Source organism: Lipotes vexillifer, unplaced genomic scaffold (assembly GCF_000442215.2).
Source record: "Lipotes vexillifer unplaced genomic scaffold, Lipotes_vexillifer_v1.1 scaffold14, whole genome shotgun sequence".
Lineage (NCBI taxonomy): Eukaryota > Metazoa > Chordata > Mammalia > Artiodactyla > Lipotidae > Lipotes > Lipotes vexillifer.
Genome location: NW_006775372.1, coordinates 1,558,698 through 1,574,818, shown reverse-complemented (window position 1 = coordinate 1,574,818; position 16,121 = coordinate 1,558,698). Strand labels below are relative to the sequence as shown.

Sequence of the window (16,121 nt, the reverse complement as noted above, 5' to 3'; positions counted from 1 at the left end):
CAAGTTCATAATATATGAAGCCCTAACCCCCCCCCCCCCCCCCCCCCCCCGCCCCAGTGTGATTGTATCAGGAGGTGGCCCCTTTGAGAGGTGATTAGGTCATGAGGGTGGAGTGCCATGAATGGGATTAGTGCCCTTATGAAAGAGACCCCAGAGAGCTCCCTCACCCCTTGCAGCATGTGGGGACACAGGGAGTACACAGTCATCTGTGAACCAGGAAGAGGGCCCCCTCAGCAGACACTGAATCTGCCAGAACCTTGATCTAAATTCCAGCCCACAGAACTGTGAGAAATCAATTTCTGTTGTTTATAAAGCATCCAGCCTGTGGTGTTTTATTATAACAGCAGGAACAGAGTTAAGACACCAGTCATTGGATTTAGGGCTCACCGTAAATCCATGATGATCTCATTCTGGAGGTCCTTTATCACACCTGCAGAGACCCTTGTCCCAGATAAGTTCATGTTCAGAAGCACCAGGGCTTAGGACTCAGACATATCTTTGGGGGGCCACCGTTTGACCCGCTGCCCTTGGTGGCATCCCTGTGACCTGTAACACCGTGGTGTTGGGCTGCTCACCTTTCAGGCAGGGGCACAGTCAGCATCTAGGAGAGGTGGTCTGCCCACGCCCTTACACATGCGAGTCGGGGTGAGGAGGGGCCGAGCCTTGTCTGAGGAACGCACGTGTGGAGGTCTAGGCTGAGCAGAGCCCTGCACAGTGCAGCCGTGCCAGGGCGGTGTGGGTGTCTGTTCCCCTGCCATGTGGCCGGGCGCTTGCATCACCTGAGCCCCCGGGCTGACCCCGTGACATGACCCTCACTGTCCTGTGCGTCCCTGCAGAGGTCTAGACTCAGCAGCCGCTCTGTGCTTCCTGAAACACACGGAATGTGGTATCATCTGCCCCTGGGTCCTGTTCACTCCCCCCTGGGAGTGAACCCTCGCTGGGTTCAGGGTGAAGTGTTACAAATGATGCCTGAGCTAGCTAGAGGTTTGATGGATATACCCACTCAATGCGTGAATTCCACGGCACCACCTGAGAGAATTCATGTCCGCTATCTTTTCTGCATTTTGCCTTTTTCAGATCCACTTTCGTGGCAGCCTCTGTGTCCTTTCTCACCAGTCTTAGGTCTCCAGGATGAAGTCAAATGGAAACATTCTTCTATCAGGATCCCTGATGCTCCACATTTCTTATTTCTTCCCCTGTAGGTCAGTCCTGTGAGTGTGGCTTCTTTGTAGCAAGAGCTATCTGTCTTCCTGCCCTGCCCTGCCCTGAAACTGACTTAAGCACACCAAGGCTACAAGCTGTTGAGTGGATTTCATTTATGTACCTAATGAACCAGCTTCTCCACAGGACAGAACTCCTTTCACATTTTCAGTCTTTTACTTCTCAGAGTGACTGAATAAGAAAAAATTGGTGTACAGTATTTAAAGGATACAGACGTGTTTCAGGTTTGTGTGTGTGTGTGTTTTTCAAACCCAAACGGAATAGGCCTAAATTTTTTAAAACATGATTTCCCTGATTTAAAAAAAAATTTTTTTGTTCACTTAAAAAATAAATGAATGAATGAATGAATGATACAGAAGGAGTCAGGCAGTAATGTATCAGGACGTTCAAGTGATTCATTAGTGACTGTCACCTGATGTTTGATGTAATGGTGGTGACCATGGCTAACATCTGTTGGGGCCTTACCTTCCTGTGTGTGCTTTTACGTGCAGGCCCCTTTATAGGCATTCCTTCACAACTCCACCACCGGGAACATTAATCATTGCTGTGTGACAGTGGACAAAACTGAGCCACACGCAGTGGTTGAGAGTCCACCTGCCGATGCAGGGGATGCGGCATGGTAATTTTGATTGGATGTTGGACACTGACTTTTACATCCATCCGAGTGCTAGATTTTGCTGATTTAGTTTCTTGGCGTGGAGTTGAGGTCCACGTTTTCCTCTGAGCACATCATAGGACTGTTTCTCTGAAGGATCACAGTATCTGTTGCCTTTCTGAATGGGTTCAGGTATCGAAAAACGTGTCAGTCTTTTCTGTAGCAATTGAGAAACTAGGGACATCACCTTACGTACTTACTGAAACAGCCATGATTATCTGATTATTTAAAATACTATTTTAGATAAACCTTTGTGTGGATTTAGACATTACTGTTGTTGTAATCGGGTGTGTTGAAGGTGGAAAGTACTGTCATTTTTGTCACATTTCTGATAGCTGGCGGTCTCTTAATTGGCTCCAAGGATAATACATTAACCTACGTGTTTACCGGACTTAACCACCACTGTTGATAGGAACGTGGAAGCCTGTCTTTCACGTGGTGTGTTGTTGTTATTGTTGTTCAGCTGTGTTAAGCAGAGCCTTTTCACTGTCTGACCCCTTGGTAGGTGGTCCTACAGCTTTGCTTCAGCAGCGACCTTTCCCTTCAGCCTCTGATGGGGGCCGGTTCAGGGTCCAGCAGTGTGAGGAATGCTGAATTGCTTTCTGTACAATACAGAGTTTCCTCAGAAAACACCAAAAGCATAGTCCTTGTGTATTCATTGCTTTAAAACAAAACAAAACGAAGCCCTGTGTACTCAGTGCAGAGGCCCTTCCCTGGGTTGGCTCTGATAGGATTGGCGAACACAGCAGCAGCATCCACGTACCGTCACCTCTGTTACTTTGGGAGGTGCTAGTGCTGAGCCCTGAATCGCTCTCTGACGTTTGTGTTGTGTGGGGATGCCCCAGTGCTGACGACCCCTGTCAGGACAGTGTGAGCTCACACGATGCCTGGGCAGAGGCAGCAGAGCCAGGGCGGCAGAGCTGGCGCAGTGTCCCTGGAGGCCTGTGGCCGGTACCTCTGCTCCCCATCATCACTGACGCCCCCCCCCCCCCCCCCCCGCCAGGCCGGGACCACAGCACCACCAGGCTCCCCCCGCCCCCAGGTGTGGAGAAGCTGATCCACCACCTGCAGAAGCACGGCGTGCCCTGTGCGGTGGCCACCAGCTCAGGGACCGCATCCTTCCAGATGAAGACCAGCAGACACGAGGGCTTCTTCAGCTTGTTCCATCACGTCGTCCTCGGTGATGACCCCGAAGTGAGGAGTGGGAAGCCGGAGCCAGACATCTTCCTGGCGTGCGCCCGCAGGTTTTCTCCCGCCCCTCCCGTGGAGCAGGTACGTGGCAGCGGGCGTGCAGGTTACACCGTGCGCAGGCGCAGGGTCTCTGTGTCCACGTGGACAGCTGCTGCGCGGCACTCCCGAGGACTCAAGGAGAGGGCAGTGGGGTCGCCGGGTGGGAGGTGCGTGGGGAGATCCCTTCGTTTTGTGGCGGAGTGCAGCCACCCCAAGTCACCTGGCCAGTGAGTCCCGGCCAGAATCGTCTGGGGTGCCCGAATGTAAGGAAGCCTAGGCTTCGCAGAGCACTGCCTGACGGGCACTTTGCAGGGAAGGGGGGCCTTCAGTGATGCATGGCGACGGCGTCCTTATTTGTAACGAGCAGCCTTGGGCACACGTTCCCTGCAGTTCAGCAATTCAGACGTAAGTCAGCAACGCTCACCACCCCTCCCCGCAAATGCTTTTCGGTTTCTCCCCTGCCAGGGTGCCGCAGGCGGAGCTCTGTCCTGCCTCTGTGGGCTGCTTCCTTATGCCAGTCCGTGGTGGAGCTGGGGGGGTGGTGTCTGAGCCCAGGAAGAGTGCTGAGAGTGCGCGACGCGGCTTGTTCGCTTCTGCTGAGTCTCCGCGCGGCTCATGGGGGCTGGTGAGACGGAGGAGGGGGAAGAAGCCTCAGCCACCTGCAGAGGCAGATTCCAGAACACCTGGGGCTTCTCGAGAGTGGTTGCTGCTGGTGACCCACGTGTGTCCACAGCAGGCGGGGCGTCCCTCGGGGTGACGGTGCTCCCGCCTGGTCCCTGCATCCGAGGGTGCGGTGCTTCGTGGGGCATGGGTGCAGGGAAGAGCCTTTCCGTGAGAGATCTTCTCACCGTCTGCCTCTCACTAACGCAGCCTTTGCCACACTAGCGACAAGCGCAGGGAAGGTTACTCAAAAACCTGCCTCCCGATGTAGCTGACAGTGGCGAACGATGTTGAGTGATGTGTTTTTTGGGCCCGGGGCCTAACTTACTACACTAAACCTGTAAGGGCCGTCGAACTGTGTAACCCCTCGGGCTTTCTCTGATTCTCAGACGCCTGCTGGGCGTCCCACGATTCAACGCACTTCTGACGCTAAGGACCTGGAGTCAGCGCCGACCCCCGAGTTGGGGGCTCAGCCCCCGAGACTGCCCCTGCTGCGGATGCCAGCCTCCGACGAGGTACCCAGGCCCCTCGCGCTTCTCCCATCCGGCCACAGATGTGGGTTCCCACACAGCCCCCTTCCCGGTTGTTATAATTCACTAGAATGACTCACCGAACTTCAGAAGACGCGACTTGCGTTCACTGGTCTAGTTTAGGAGTACAGCTCAGGAGTAGCCCGGTGGAAGAGCTGCTTAGCCTAAGGTCTGGGTGCCAGGCTGCTGGTGCTTCCATGCCCTCTCTGGGCATGCCACCCTCCCAGCAGAAGCTCCAAGAACCTTAGGGCTTTCTGTGGAGGCTCCATTACCTGGCACTGCTGGTTAAACCACGGGCCTTTGTTGATTGCATCGCCTGGCCTGCAGGTTGGGGTGGGGTGCAAGCTGCAGCGCTCTAATCCTGCCTGGTCTTTCTGTCCACCAGCCCCCATCCCGAAGGCATATGGGGCCCAGGACTGTCACTCATTAGCATAAGCTGACATGTGCTTGAAAGGAGATTATTACGAATAACGAAAAATGTTCTAATTGCCCAGGAAATACCAAGGGTTTTAGGAGCTCTGTGCTGGAAACCAGGGGCAAAGGCCAAATATATATATGTTTTATTACGCGACAGCCAGAAGAATCATTGCATATCATTGAGGGATGGCGGCAGTGCATTCCTCGCAATACAAGTACGCGGACGGATTCAACTCAGCAGTTGCATGACCAGGGTGGAGGCTGCGATGGCCCAGCCACTAAGCCACAGAGTCACAGATGAGGCCTCAGGGCCGGTGGGACGGGTCCTGGCTGCAGTGTGGTTCTGCTTCTTACATCAGAACATCTTTGTGTCCACGTGTTTGCCATCCTACGACAGATTCCATACAAATGCGTTCTCCTTCCCTAAGAACTTCTTAAAGAATTTCCCATCCCTTCAGGTGATAAAGCCCTCCTCCTAGAATGGCCATCTTCTTTGTGTGGTGCAGGTAGAGTGAGGTGCCACCCTGAGCAGACTGGTTCCAGAGCAGCTCAGAGTAGGAGCGCCTGCTTGTAGCCGTCTTCACAGCTGAGAAGATGAGATGCTGACCCGTCGTGTCCTCCTTCGTTTGGCTGTTCAGGGAGGAGGGTGCTGCCTTTCTTTCTACTCCAGGCAGTCCTTTCTTTGCCGGGCACCCTATTCATGGAAACATGGCGTTGCCAGGTTTTCAAGTGTGTGTGCGAACCAAGTTTATGGGGAGACCACACGCCGGCTTTGCGTGAGGCCAGTTGCAATGCAGCTGCGGGAGAGGAGGGCACGGCTGTGCGGCTCCGGTCTATACGGGCGGGAGTTCCCCTTGGTGAGGTGCCGAGGCGCCGAGGCAGAGCTCGGGCATCCCTGTTGCCCACGGTGACAGTGTTCTAGGCACATCAAAGGAAAATAAGCAAGTGCGTATCTGAGGAGTAGTCTCGCTCCTAGAAGTGCTCTCCACCAGTTACCCTTGTTAGTCACCCACACTTATTGATGCAGCTATTTGTCTTGCAGAAATGAAACCTGTCTTGTCCTGTTTCCTAGGCAGATACAGTTAAGGTGTTTGGGTTTCAACCTCAGATGTGCCTATTGTAGGAGGAAAGGACAGTGTTGATCGGCTCCAGGTTGTGGAGGCCCACCGCCCGTTTTGTACTTGCTTTGTCTTCCAAATTCAGGAAGCAGTTGCAGAGAGGCTCATGGAGGCATGACACTGCTCTTAGGTCGTGTCCTGCTTCTTCCTCATTGACGCAGTGCAGGCGCCAGCACATAGGGGTGACGAGCCTCGGAGTTGAAGGGCATTTCATGCAGTTATCAAGTCCCTAGAGAGAGTCACGGTTGCCGTCGGGGATTTATGATGCTGTGCGTGTCACCAAATTAATCTGGTACAGTAGTACTAATAGGACTGTAGTAAAGCACAAGTAGCTTAAAGGGGGGAATTTATGTTGTCACGTTAGTCACCGTTTTACTAGGAGAAAATGCCTAACAGAGCTGGCATTCAGCAAGTGTTCATTGCAAATGTCCTAAGTTATTTATGTATCATTCTTTTGTGCTTAAGATATGCAAAAATACGGTGCCATCTTCAAGTCACTTTAACCCATCTTCATGCTCAGGCGTACTCACTGAGTACTTGCTGTATGTCAAGGGGGAACCTTCTGGAGGCTTGCAGACAGGAGCGACGGTGTTCAGAGTCCGGGGCAGGTTGAGGGAACAAGCCAGGAGTCACCCCAGCCCCCCTGGGTGTGTGTGCTTTGCCACTTCAGTGCCTCGCCGCAATAATGCACGTCTTTGTTGCAAAATAAAAATGCCATCATTTACACAGGATTTCTTGTGTTGATATTTACTACTACATTACAAGTAAAACCTGAAATCAGTTTTTAAAAGCATGGCAGTCACTACTTTGGATACATATTTTTCTTGTTAATGTTCACAGCTGAATTTCAGGGTTTTTTTAATGAACAATTATTTCTTTTTTTAAAGAATCATAGTTATTTAATTAATTAATTTATTTTGGCTGCCCCGGTCTTAGTTGCAGCACGTGGGATCTTTAAGGTGCGGCGTGCAGGCTCTTAGCTGCGGTACACGGACTTCTTAGTTGCAGCTTGTGAACTCTTAGTTGTGGCACGCATGCGGGATCTAGTTCCCCCGACCAGGGATCGAACCCGGAACCCGCTGCATTGGGAACGCGGAGTCGTACTCACTGGACGACCAGGGAAGTCCCCAGAGTTTTCTTTTGAATTACTTTTTTGTTTTGTTTTGAAGAAAGTCTCACACATTAAGCCTTTATATACCTAGAGAGTTAAAAAATGGCAAATGTATTTTAACTTGAGGTCTGATTAACTGTACAATGTCTTCATATAACACTCGGACCATTTCTTCAATTACAGAAGTCATCACCTGAGTTGACTTTTCAGTATGTGAAATGGCAATTGATATATTTTACATAATCTCTTGACAAAGAAGCACGTTAACTTAAAAATCATTCTGTGTCTCCTTTTATTGCGTATTGTCTGTGTGGCCAGAGTCTGCAGACAGGTGCAGGCTGCCAGGTGTTGCTGCTGAAAGAGCTGCTTCACCTCCCAGAATAATGGGGATCAGGTGGGTGCGGTGCTTCTGGCAGGTTGGCAGTTAACAGGACCCCCCTGGCGGCGCAGTGGTTGAGAATCTGCCTGCCAGTGCAGGGGACGCGGGTTCCAGCCCTGGTCCGGGAAGAGCCCACATGCCGCGGAGCAGCTAAGCCCGTGCGCCACAACTACTGAGCCTGCGCTCTAGAGCCCACGAGCCACAACTGCTGAGCCCCCAAGCCACAGCTACTGAAGCCCGCGTGCCTAGAGCCCGTGCTCCGCAACAAGAGAAGCCCCCGCACTGAGAAGCCCACACAGTGCAACGAAGTGTAGCCCCCGCTCACCACAACTAGAGAAAGCCCGCACGCAGCAACGAAGACCCAAAGCAGCCAAACAAACAAACAAATAAATAAATACATAAAATTAAAAAAAAAGAAAAGAAAAGAAAGTTAAAACTTGGCGGCCAGGTGAGATGAGCTGCACTTCTGTCTTTGGGGGATTGCATGCTCTTCAGTCAGTGTCTTACTTCTAAACACCCCGTTAGGGGCATAGTGGTGCTCGAGTTTCTCCTGGCAGTGTGGAGAGTCACCGGGCCATAGTCAGCCACCTTTGGGGCCTCAGGGAGACTGCACATCCCTGGCCATTGCTGCCCAGGCCTCATGCCCATCTTCTCCTGTCACCCAGAACCACTGAGGAAAATATGGAGGCCTCTGGTCACTGGTCTTGGTATTATTTCATGTCTCTTGCAACCTGATGTACCAGGCCCTCCCTTATTTCATTAAAAAAAAAAAGATCTCAACTATTCCTTTCATAACTCCTCCCATTACACATCTTTTCTTTCATCCAACCTGCCTTTGCTTGGTATCCCTACTGACTTTCTGTGGACTAGGTTGCTTGCTTTCCCAAATTCCATTGTCTAGGGGGGGAAAAACGTTTTCTGTACCCTCTTAGGTTCGGTGATTGGGGACCTGTAAGTTAAACGGACAGAAGACATTAACGAGAAAATATAGATTTCTATTTGTGTAAGAATGAGGCAGTTCCCAGAAAAATATGATTCAAGAAGGCAGTGAGCACCTGGGGCTTATATACCATCTTAATAGGGGTTGGGGAGAGACAGAGGGGTGCTTCTGGTAGAAGAGACGACTTTTAGGAAACATGAATGGTCTCTTAGGAGAACAGATGTGAGACGTGGTAGTTGTATGACGATGTCTGTTGACACAATTTCTTATCCAGGCTCTGACCTGTGCAGACTTCTCTTTAGCCATAAAAGTCAACCTTCCAGGGTTGTAAAACTCCTGGGGAGGGGATTTATGGCAGTTGAATTCTTTAGGGACCTTTGCTTTTAAGAAGATAAGGAGAATTTAGAAAAAGCCTCGCCCTGCAGCTGTTGATTGTCCCATGCCTTCAGCTCAGAATAATCCTTGGGCTCGCGGGGCATGTTCTGGGCCCCCTTCACCACCAAGCGGTCCCTGTTTTTTTCCCCAACTCCCCATCGTCACTTTCTTGCTTCTTCCTGTGAATATTCAGCCTCTGGTTGGCCAGCGGCAAGGCCTCTGCTTGCTGAGCTGCCCGGCCTCTGCATTTCTGAATGACCTCAAGTCCTGCCTTCACCCCAAGCAGTTTCATCTCCCACGGGGCCTCAGGGAGTCCTGCTTTCCAGGAGCCCTTGGTCTGGCTCCCACCTGAGCCAGCTGGTCCCATGCCAGCCCCAGGGACCCCCCCCGCCCCCTACCCCAGACCGCACTAGGAGCTGTGATCCCTGTGTTGCACCACGTGTTTTCTCGGTTCTTTGTGTGTTTGTACGTGTGGTTGTGCAGTCTTCACATATCGGCAGTTTGAAAGAATGATGGTTCTCATTAGGCCCTCGTTACAGCATGTACATATAACCCATCTATTTTAAGCCACCATCACAGAATGAAAATTTGACAGGACTCCAGACACTGAGAAGGATGAGTTGTATCTTGGATTTGTGAAAAATTAAATAGTCGTGCCCACAGGTAACCTTCCTAGACACACAGAGTTCTGCTAGGGTCGGGGAGCAGTGACTCAACTGCCAGGGCTAAGAACCTCTTCCTCCGTTCCCAGCTTTGCCTTTGGAATGTCTGTAAACCACGTGTGTGCTCTGTCGTTAGCTCTGATTCTGTGTCGCTCTGCCTGGCTCCTGACAGCGCCCCTTCGCCCGGCCGCTTCCTCCCTCGCTGGTGACTCCAGGGCTCCGTCATAGCTTCCTCTTCTGTGTTACTAGCCTATCATCAGCGGGGAAGGGGGGTTGCTGTATTGGGGTAAAAAAAAGTCTGTCTGCAAGGCTTCTTAGGCAGCGACAATGAACAAGATACCTCAGAAACACTGGATTACTCGTATGCTAGCTTAAACAAATACTGAGTTAATAGTCCCCAGTAATTTCCACAGACGGCATCTGACAGATTCAAGGGTGATCTTCCGTTTTTTTAGAGGGCGTCCCCAGTGGCTACATCCCCGGCACTTTGTTTGTTTAAACTAGGGTGACTAAGTCCTCGCCATCGGCCAGATCCTGTGCAGTGCTAGCTCTGAATCTCCGTGTTCCAGGGACCCACCTAATCCCAGGCCAGTGGGGATGACTGGTTCCCCCTTGTTTAAATCCAGACTTGGCAACAGCTTGTCCTGAATGCTGGCAAGAGGATCCAAATCTCTTTGAGGGATGCTGGGGGTCTTGGACCAGTTCTTCATAGTTCTCCTAATTCTGAGTCCTGGGCGTAAACTGGATGAAAATGGAATCCCTCCCTGTTTTCTAAAACACAGCAGCATCGGTCCCCAGGTGAATGCACAAGGAACTGGGATGTGAATTCTGCACAAGTAAAGAAGACTGGCCACTGGGTTGGGAGTTTCTTGCCAGGGTCCTTTCTGTGGACCATCAGCAAATTAGAGCGTGGTTTGTTTTATTAGCTGAAGGCCTCTTAGCACAATCAGAGGGTGTGCTGGTTGTATACTGTATTATTCTCTCCACAGTTAGCCAGGTGAATTTTGTGAATTTTAAATGTGAATTTTGGTGCTTAACGTTGGACCAGTTGCCCATGTTCCTTTCCACCTCTGCCCTAACAAATGACCACAAGCTTAGGGACTTAGAACAACGCAGATTTTTATGTCACTGTTCCATAGGTTGGAATTCTGGGCCTGGCATAGCTGGGTCCTCCGCTCCAAGTCTCACAGGCGTGAAACCAAGATGTTGCCTGGCTGGGCTCCTCCCAGGAGGCGCTAGGGAAGGACCATGCCCAGGCTCATCAGGTGGCTGGTGGAACCCAGCTCCTTATAGGTAGCACTGGAGTCCCCGTCTCCTAGCTGGGTGTCCTGGGCTCCGCCCTCAACCCCTCGAGGTCTCGCTCTGGTCCTGACAGTGGGTCTTACATCACAGAGCCAGCACTGGTGCATCCGACTCTGCTCACACTTGACATCACTCCTTCTGCAGCGTCTCTCCCCCTCCAGCCAGAGAAGGTGTTCTGCTTTTAGGGGCACACCTGGCTAGAGGAGCCCCCAACCTTTCGGCCAGGACACCCTCCCTGTCTCCAGCTCCATAGCCTGAAGCCCATCTGCAAAGTCCCCTTTACCGTGTAAGGGACCCCATTCACAGGTTCTGGGGCTTCAGGGGTGGGCATCTTTGGGGACCAGAATGCCCACCGCAGTGCCTACTCTCAGTTCCAGTTTTCCCACTTATAAGACGGGGGTAAGAATATTAGAAATGTTAGCAATGACATTTGCTGCGGCATAAAGCTTCTCCCGCGCCCTCTGCTGCTGACCTCCTCCCTCTACATTGTTCTTGCTGCTGCTACATCATATTCCCTAGGGGTGCACGTTCCTGATTCTTCCGGAGTCTCCGCACAGCACCTGGCTGCTGACCCACTGCCCCCTGTCTGCAGGTCCTGTGGTGCTCTTGGTCACCAGGAGGCTGGCGGCCACACTCGCAGGCAGGCCTGGGTCCAGGCTGGACCAGGACTCACCCAGTTGGGATGACGTATCAGTGCCTGTGAGTCGGAGCTCTTCACTGCCCCTGTTCTATTAGACACTAAAATTGAGTCAGGGGCTGAAATGATTGAAGTCTGTAAGAAGGTAAATGCATGGGATATGAAGCATTCTCACCCCACTAATATATTCTCAGGGTAGAGGAAGAAAGCTAATACAGTGCTATATTTATTGGTCCTTTACTTGACTGTTCTGCCCGCAAACACTACTGTTGTTGCTATAGTCTGTTTTGAAGGTAAATAGTACTTGCGCTGTTTCTTTTACCAGCAGCTAAAAGCGCCTACGGCACATGGTCCCTGGGGCACGTGTTGGGGGCCCTGGAGGACCACAAAGCGCCCCGGTCCTGGGTAGTTTTTGTGGCTCTTACCCCACCGTGCTGAGTGTCCACTGGCCAGTATCCAACTAGCAGAAACCCAGGGTGTGGTTCTGTGGCCACACAGGGATCCACACGATGCAGAGGGCTCGGGTCAGCTTAGACCCTTGGCTAGTAGATGCCCCACCCCCCCATTGGTAAACCCCAAGAAGAGACTTGCAAACTCAGGGCTTGCTGTTTATACTTCTTGAGAACGTTTCTTGGCCCACGTGGACCCAGGATGCCTTCCTGACTGCTCTGTGCCCACCTTCAGGGGCCTCATGCGTCTCCACTGGGTCCCCCGCCCCTCCGGGGTGACCTGACCACGCGACCTCTTGTGCACCCTTTGCCCAGAGCTCCTTACGTCTTCACGCACTTCTGTTCCTAGTGAAATAAAAGCGTAACCCAAGTGCCAGAGCTGGTTGACGTTTAAAGTGAGCATTTGATTAATCTGATTTTATTCATTATAAGCGTTTTAAGTTAAAGTTATTATGTACAGGGAGGATTCAGACCATTCCAAGAAAACAAGGCCAAGGACTTTATTTGCACTAATGTGAACTTTGCTGTGGTCAGGTGTATCTTCTTGAAACTTTTTCCAAATGTATTCCTCAGAGCACTAGTTTTGGGGGACGTTCATTGGTTTTCTCTGGAAACACATTTCCACATTTGCGAAACTTCTCCATCAAACTTGAAACAATAGGTTTATCCAGGGCAGTCCTTCCGGAAGCTTTTTTTATGCTGATTTTTGTATGTCACGAATCTCCAGTCCCTCATTCAATGTGAAGAATCTCCTTTTTGCAGTAGATCTCTCTGGACTTCTGCATCAAAGAACATTCTGGAGACCTCGTACCTAATGACATCCTAGTAGACAGTTTATCTTTATTTTATTTATTCTTTTATTTTCATTGCAGTGTAGTTGCTTTACAATGTTGTGTTGGTTTCTGCTGTACAGCAAAGTGACTCAGCTATACGTATACGTATATCCCCTCTTTTTGGGATTTCCTTCCCATTTAGGTCACCACAGAGCACTGAGTAGAGTTCCCTGTGCTATACAGTAGGTTCTCATTAGTTGCCTGTTTTACGCATAGTATCAGTGGTGTATATATGTCAATCCCAATCTCCCAATTCCTCCCACCCCTCTTCCCCTTGGTATCCAATACATTTGTTCCCTACAGTCTGTGTCTCTATTTCTGCTTTGCAAATAAGATCATCTGTACCATTTTTCCAGATTCCATATATATGCATTAATATATGATATTTGTTTTTCTCTTTCTGACTCCCTTCACTCTGTATGACACTCTCTAGGTCCATCCACAACTCTGCAAATGACCCAATTTCGTCCTTTTTTCTGGCTGAGTAATATTCATTATATATATGTACCACATCTTTTTTATGCATTTCTCTGTTGATGGATGTTTAGAAATGAACATTAATACGACTACTGAGAGATGAAGAAAAAGATCAGAAGCCTCCCCTGGAATTAAGCACATCTTCACTTCCAGAAGTGCTGAATTAGCTACGGTTGTGTGTAAAAGGAAGCTTTCATCTGGTTGGTGGGCAGTCAGTGGGTTCTCAGGAATCAGGCGAGTAAAGAGAGTAAGTTCCAGAGAGTAAATCCTGGAAGGCCTTGCCTTCATAGGCCTGTCATCATCTGTAAACAGGTGGCTGGGCCATAAGTAACAGCTGTTCGCATCCAGAGGACTGAAGAGAGGCCTCCTGCATCGGCAGCAGTGATATGTCAACTCCCAGAACAGCGGCCTGTCCGTCCCCTCGCTTGGGAACGAAGAGTTTAACCCCCTCCAGGTCCAGTAATTACGTAGGCTTTCCCAGCGTGCGTATCGCTTCGCAAAGTAACTGTCAGCCTCTCCTGTACACGATGTTTGCCGGCGGAGTGGAAAAATCACTTAGGCAGGTCTTCAAAGGCGCCCTCTGTCCTGTGATAATTCTATTTGTGGCTTAAGCCTCTTCAGTAGCTATGCCCAAAGGCAGACAAAACGTGCTGTGCTTCTGCTCTTCTAGGCATTTGTGGAATTAGGTCATCCAGGAAACATTTATTTCCTTTCCCCAAACTGCAAGCAGTTGTGATCTAAGAAACCTCAAAGTGGTTCTTCCTCTGAGAGAGTGCTAACTGGAGATTACACACAGCTCACTGTTAGACATATTGTAATAGTGTGCTTGGGTGGCCAGAACGCACTATCACAGGCTGGGGGGTTGAAACAGCAGGCACGCGTATCCTCGCGGTTCTGGGGGTCAGACGTCCAACATGAGGGTTCTGGCAGGTTCTGCCTCAGGTGAGGGCTTTCTTCCTGCTACTTTGTCCTCTCATGGCCTTTCCTCCGAGCGCAAGGGGAGGGCCAGACAGAGCATCTTCCCCTTCCTCTTGGAAGGACCCTAACCCTCTCTGGTGAGGGCCCCCTTGGGACTCATTTCACCTGAAAACCATTCTAGGGACCCTGTATCCAAATACATTGGGTGTTAGTTAGGGTTTAACGTTTGAATCTTGCGGAAAACAATTCGGCCCGTAGTATGTATTTCGACATGGTAGCCATGCAGGGGGATAATCTTCAAGGCTGGTGTCATAGTTTAGCTCTCAACACGTGAAGCTAATAGGGACCTTGAGTCAAACCTGTGTTTCACGAGTGTCGTGCAGAAGGCCGAGGAAAACACTGATTTTGCCCATTTACTTGAATATGTCGAGGAGGTAGGAAGATGAAAGAAAGTATTCTGATGGCCATTTAGAAACAAATAACACTTGTTTATGAATCTTTAAAATACTCAGAGCCTTTGAGAGCCTTGCTGGGCTTTTCAGTGGTTCCTGACAAAGTGGTGAACATAGAATCTGTGTTATTAAAAGAGAAAATGAGAAAAAGGTTTTTGAGCTATCTTGAAGTCCTTTGCTCAGCACTTAATTTACACGCACATACTTTAAGATGGCCTCACGATGTAGTTTTCATGAATAAAATGACAGAGAATTCCTTAGGAAGCTTCCCACCCATGCCCGCCAAGTTGTTAAATACTACATTTTTCAAAGGCTTTCCTCAAAAGGAAAAGGAATCCATTTAGTGGTGTGATTCATTCATGTATCTAGCCTGTAACTCTAGAGGATTTTTTTATGAATATGTTTATCTCAGTACTGGCTTTATTCTTTTATTTTCAGACTAAAATTAATTCAGTAAGACAGCAGCTCTGCAGTGTGCAGGGGATACTGACCTCAGCATCAGACACTTATGTAGAAGACCACAGCATAGTTCGAATCTGCTTTACCTATAGATAGGTGGGTGAGTGGGTGGGTGTGTAGGTAGGTAGATAGATAGGGATGGATGCATGGGTGGATGCTTGGATGGATGGATGGGTGGATGGATGGATTGTGGATGGATTGAATGGTGGGTAGGTGGATGGATGGATGGACAGATAAAAAGATGAAGAATATGAACAAAAGTAGTAATTAACAGCAAAACACATGCAGACGTCAGTCATTTTTACAACAGTACTTAAAGATTTATTATTTAAGTAAACATGTAATGAAGTGTATACATATTTGATATCACAATATTGTGGTACTTGTTTATGGGTAGTTCACTGACAAAGAACAAGGAGACCAGTAAAACTTAAACCTTAGATATGAGCACTGTTAATAAAAAGTTAATCAAAAAACTTTAAGACCTCAAAGTTTTCATGTCTCATAGTGTGAAAATTGAACTTCATACTATAAAATTAATGTATAGAATCAAATCTACTGCAAAAAGTGATATAATGGAAGTTTCAACTTAAAAGTAGTGGTTTAGTTGAAAACTGTTTTAGTGCTTAGATTTGGATTATCCATGGCTTTATATATAATGAAAAGTCATGGATGCTGCTTTAGGGGGTACTTAAATTTGCATACACGTAATGCCAGGCCCTGAGAGGCTTCACTGTGAACCAGAGTGACTTCATGTCAAAGTTTGTGTGTTACTGAGCAAAAGGAAAAGCTTCTCTTCCTTCCCTAGAGACGATGTAATCACATGGAAAAAGTTCACTAGTTCCAGAAAAGTGTACCACTTAAAATGTACACTTGTATTTGTTTGAAATGTAAAATTAGTTATCAAGTGTCATCTCAGGTGGGTCTGGACCTGAAGGGAATAGGTGCATGGGATTGAAGATGAGTCCCTGTTGGCCTGAGCTGATGAGGAAAAGCACAGTGAGGGCCATAACTCCGAACGTGTGGGAACCCAGTGTATAAACCATCCCTTGGAAGTAAGGGGAGGGGGCTCCAGGCCATCTGATGACACACCTAGCAGACGGGTCCAACATTGCTTCTGGGGCTGCAGCTCACCTGGCCCCACTGCTGCCTCACCTGGTTCCCCTTCTGCCCCCCACTGTCACTGAAGCTCCATCCCTCCTGGGCCGTCTGCTCATCTCAGAGAAATGCGAGGCTGTCTCGGGCCCCTCCTTGTCTTCCCTTTTCCCTCCTGGTTGCAACTCCACACCCAGCCCC

At 49.6% G+C, this 16,121-nt stretch overlaps 1 protein-coding gene across 1 annotated transcript in view; it reads left to right on the top strand.

Moving 5' to 3' along the window:
* Positions 1-16,121, top strand: part of PUDP (pseudouridine 5'-phosphatase) — a 68,113-nt gene that overhangs the window by 46,489 nt on the left and 5,503 nt on the right. Inside the window, exon 3 of the mRNA XM_007449892.1 lies at positions 2,919-3,148. Coding sequence (XP_007449954.1) covers positions 2,919-3,148 — 230 coding nt within the window. The remainder of the gene's footprint in view (positions 1-2,918; positions 3,149-16,121) is intronic.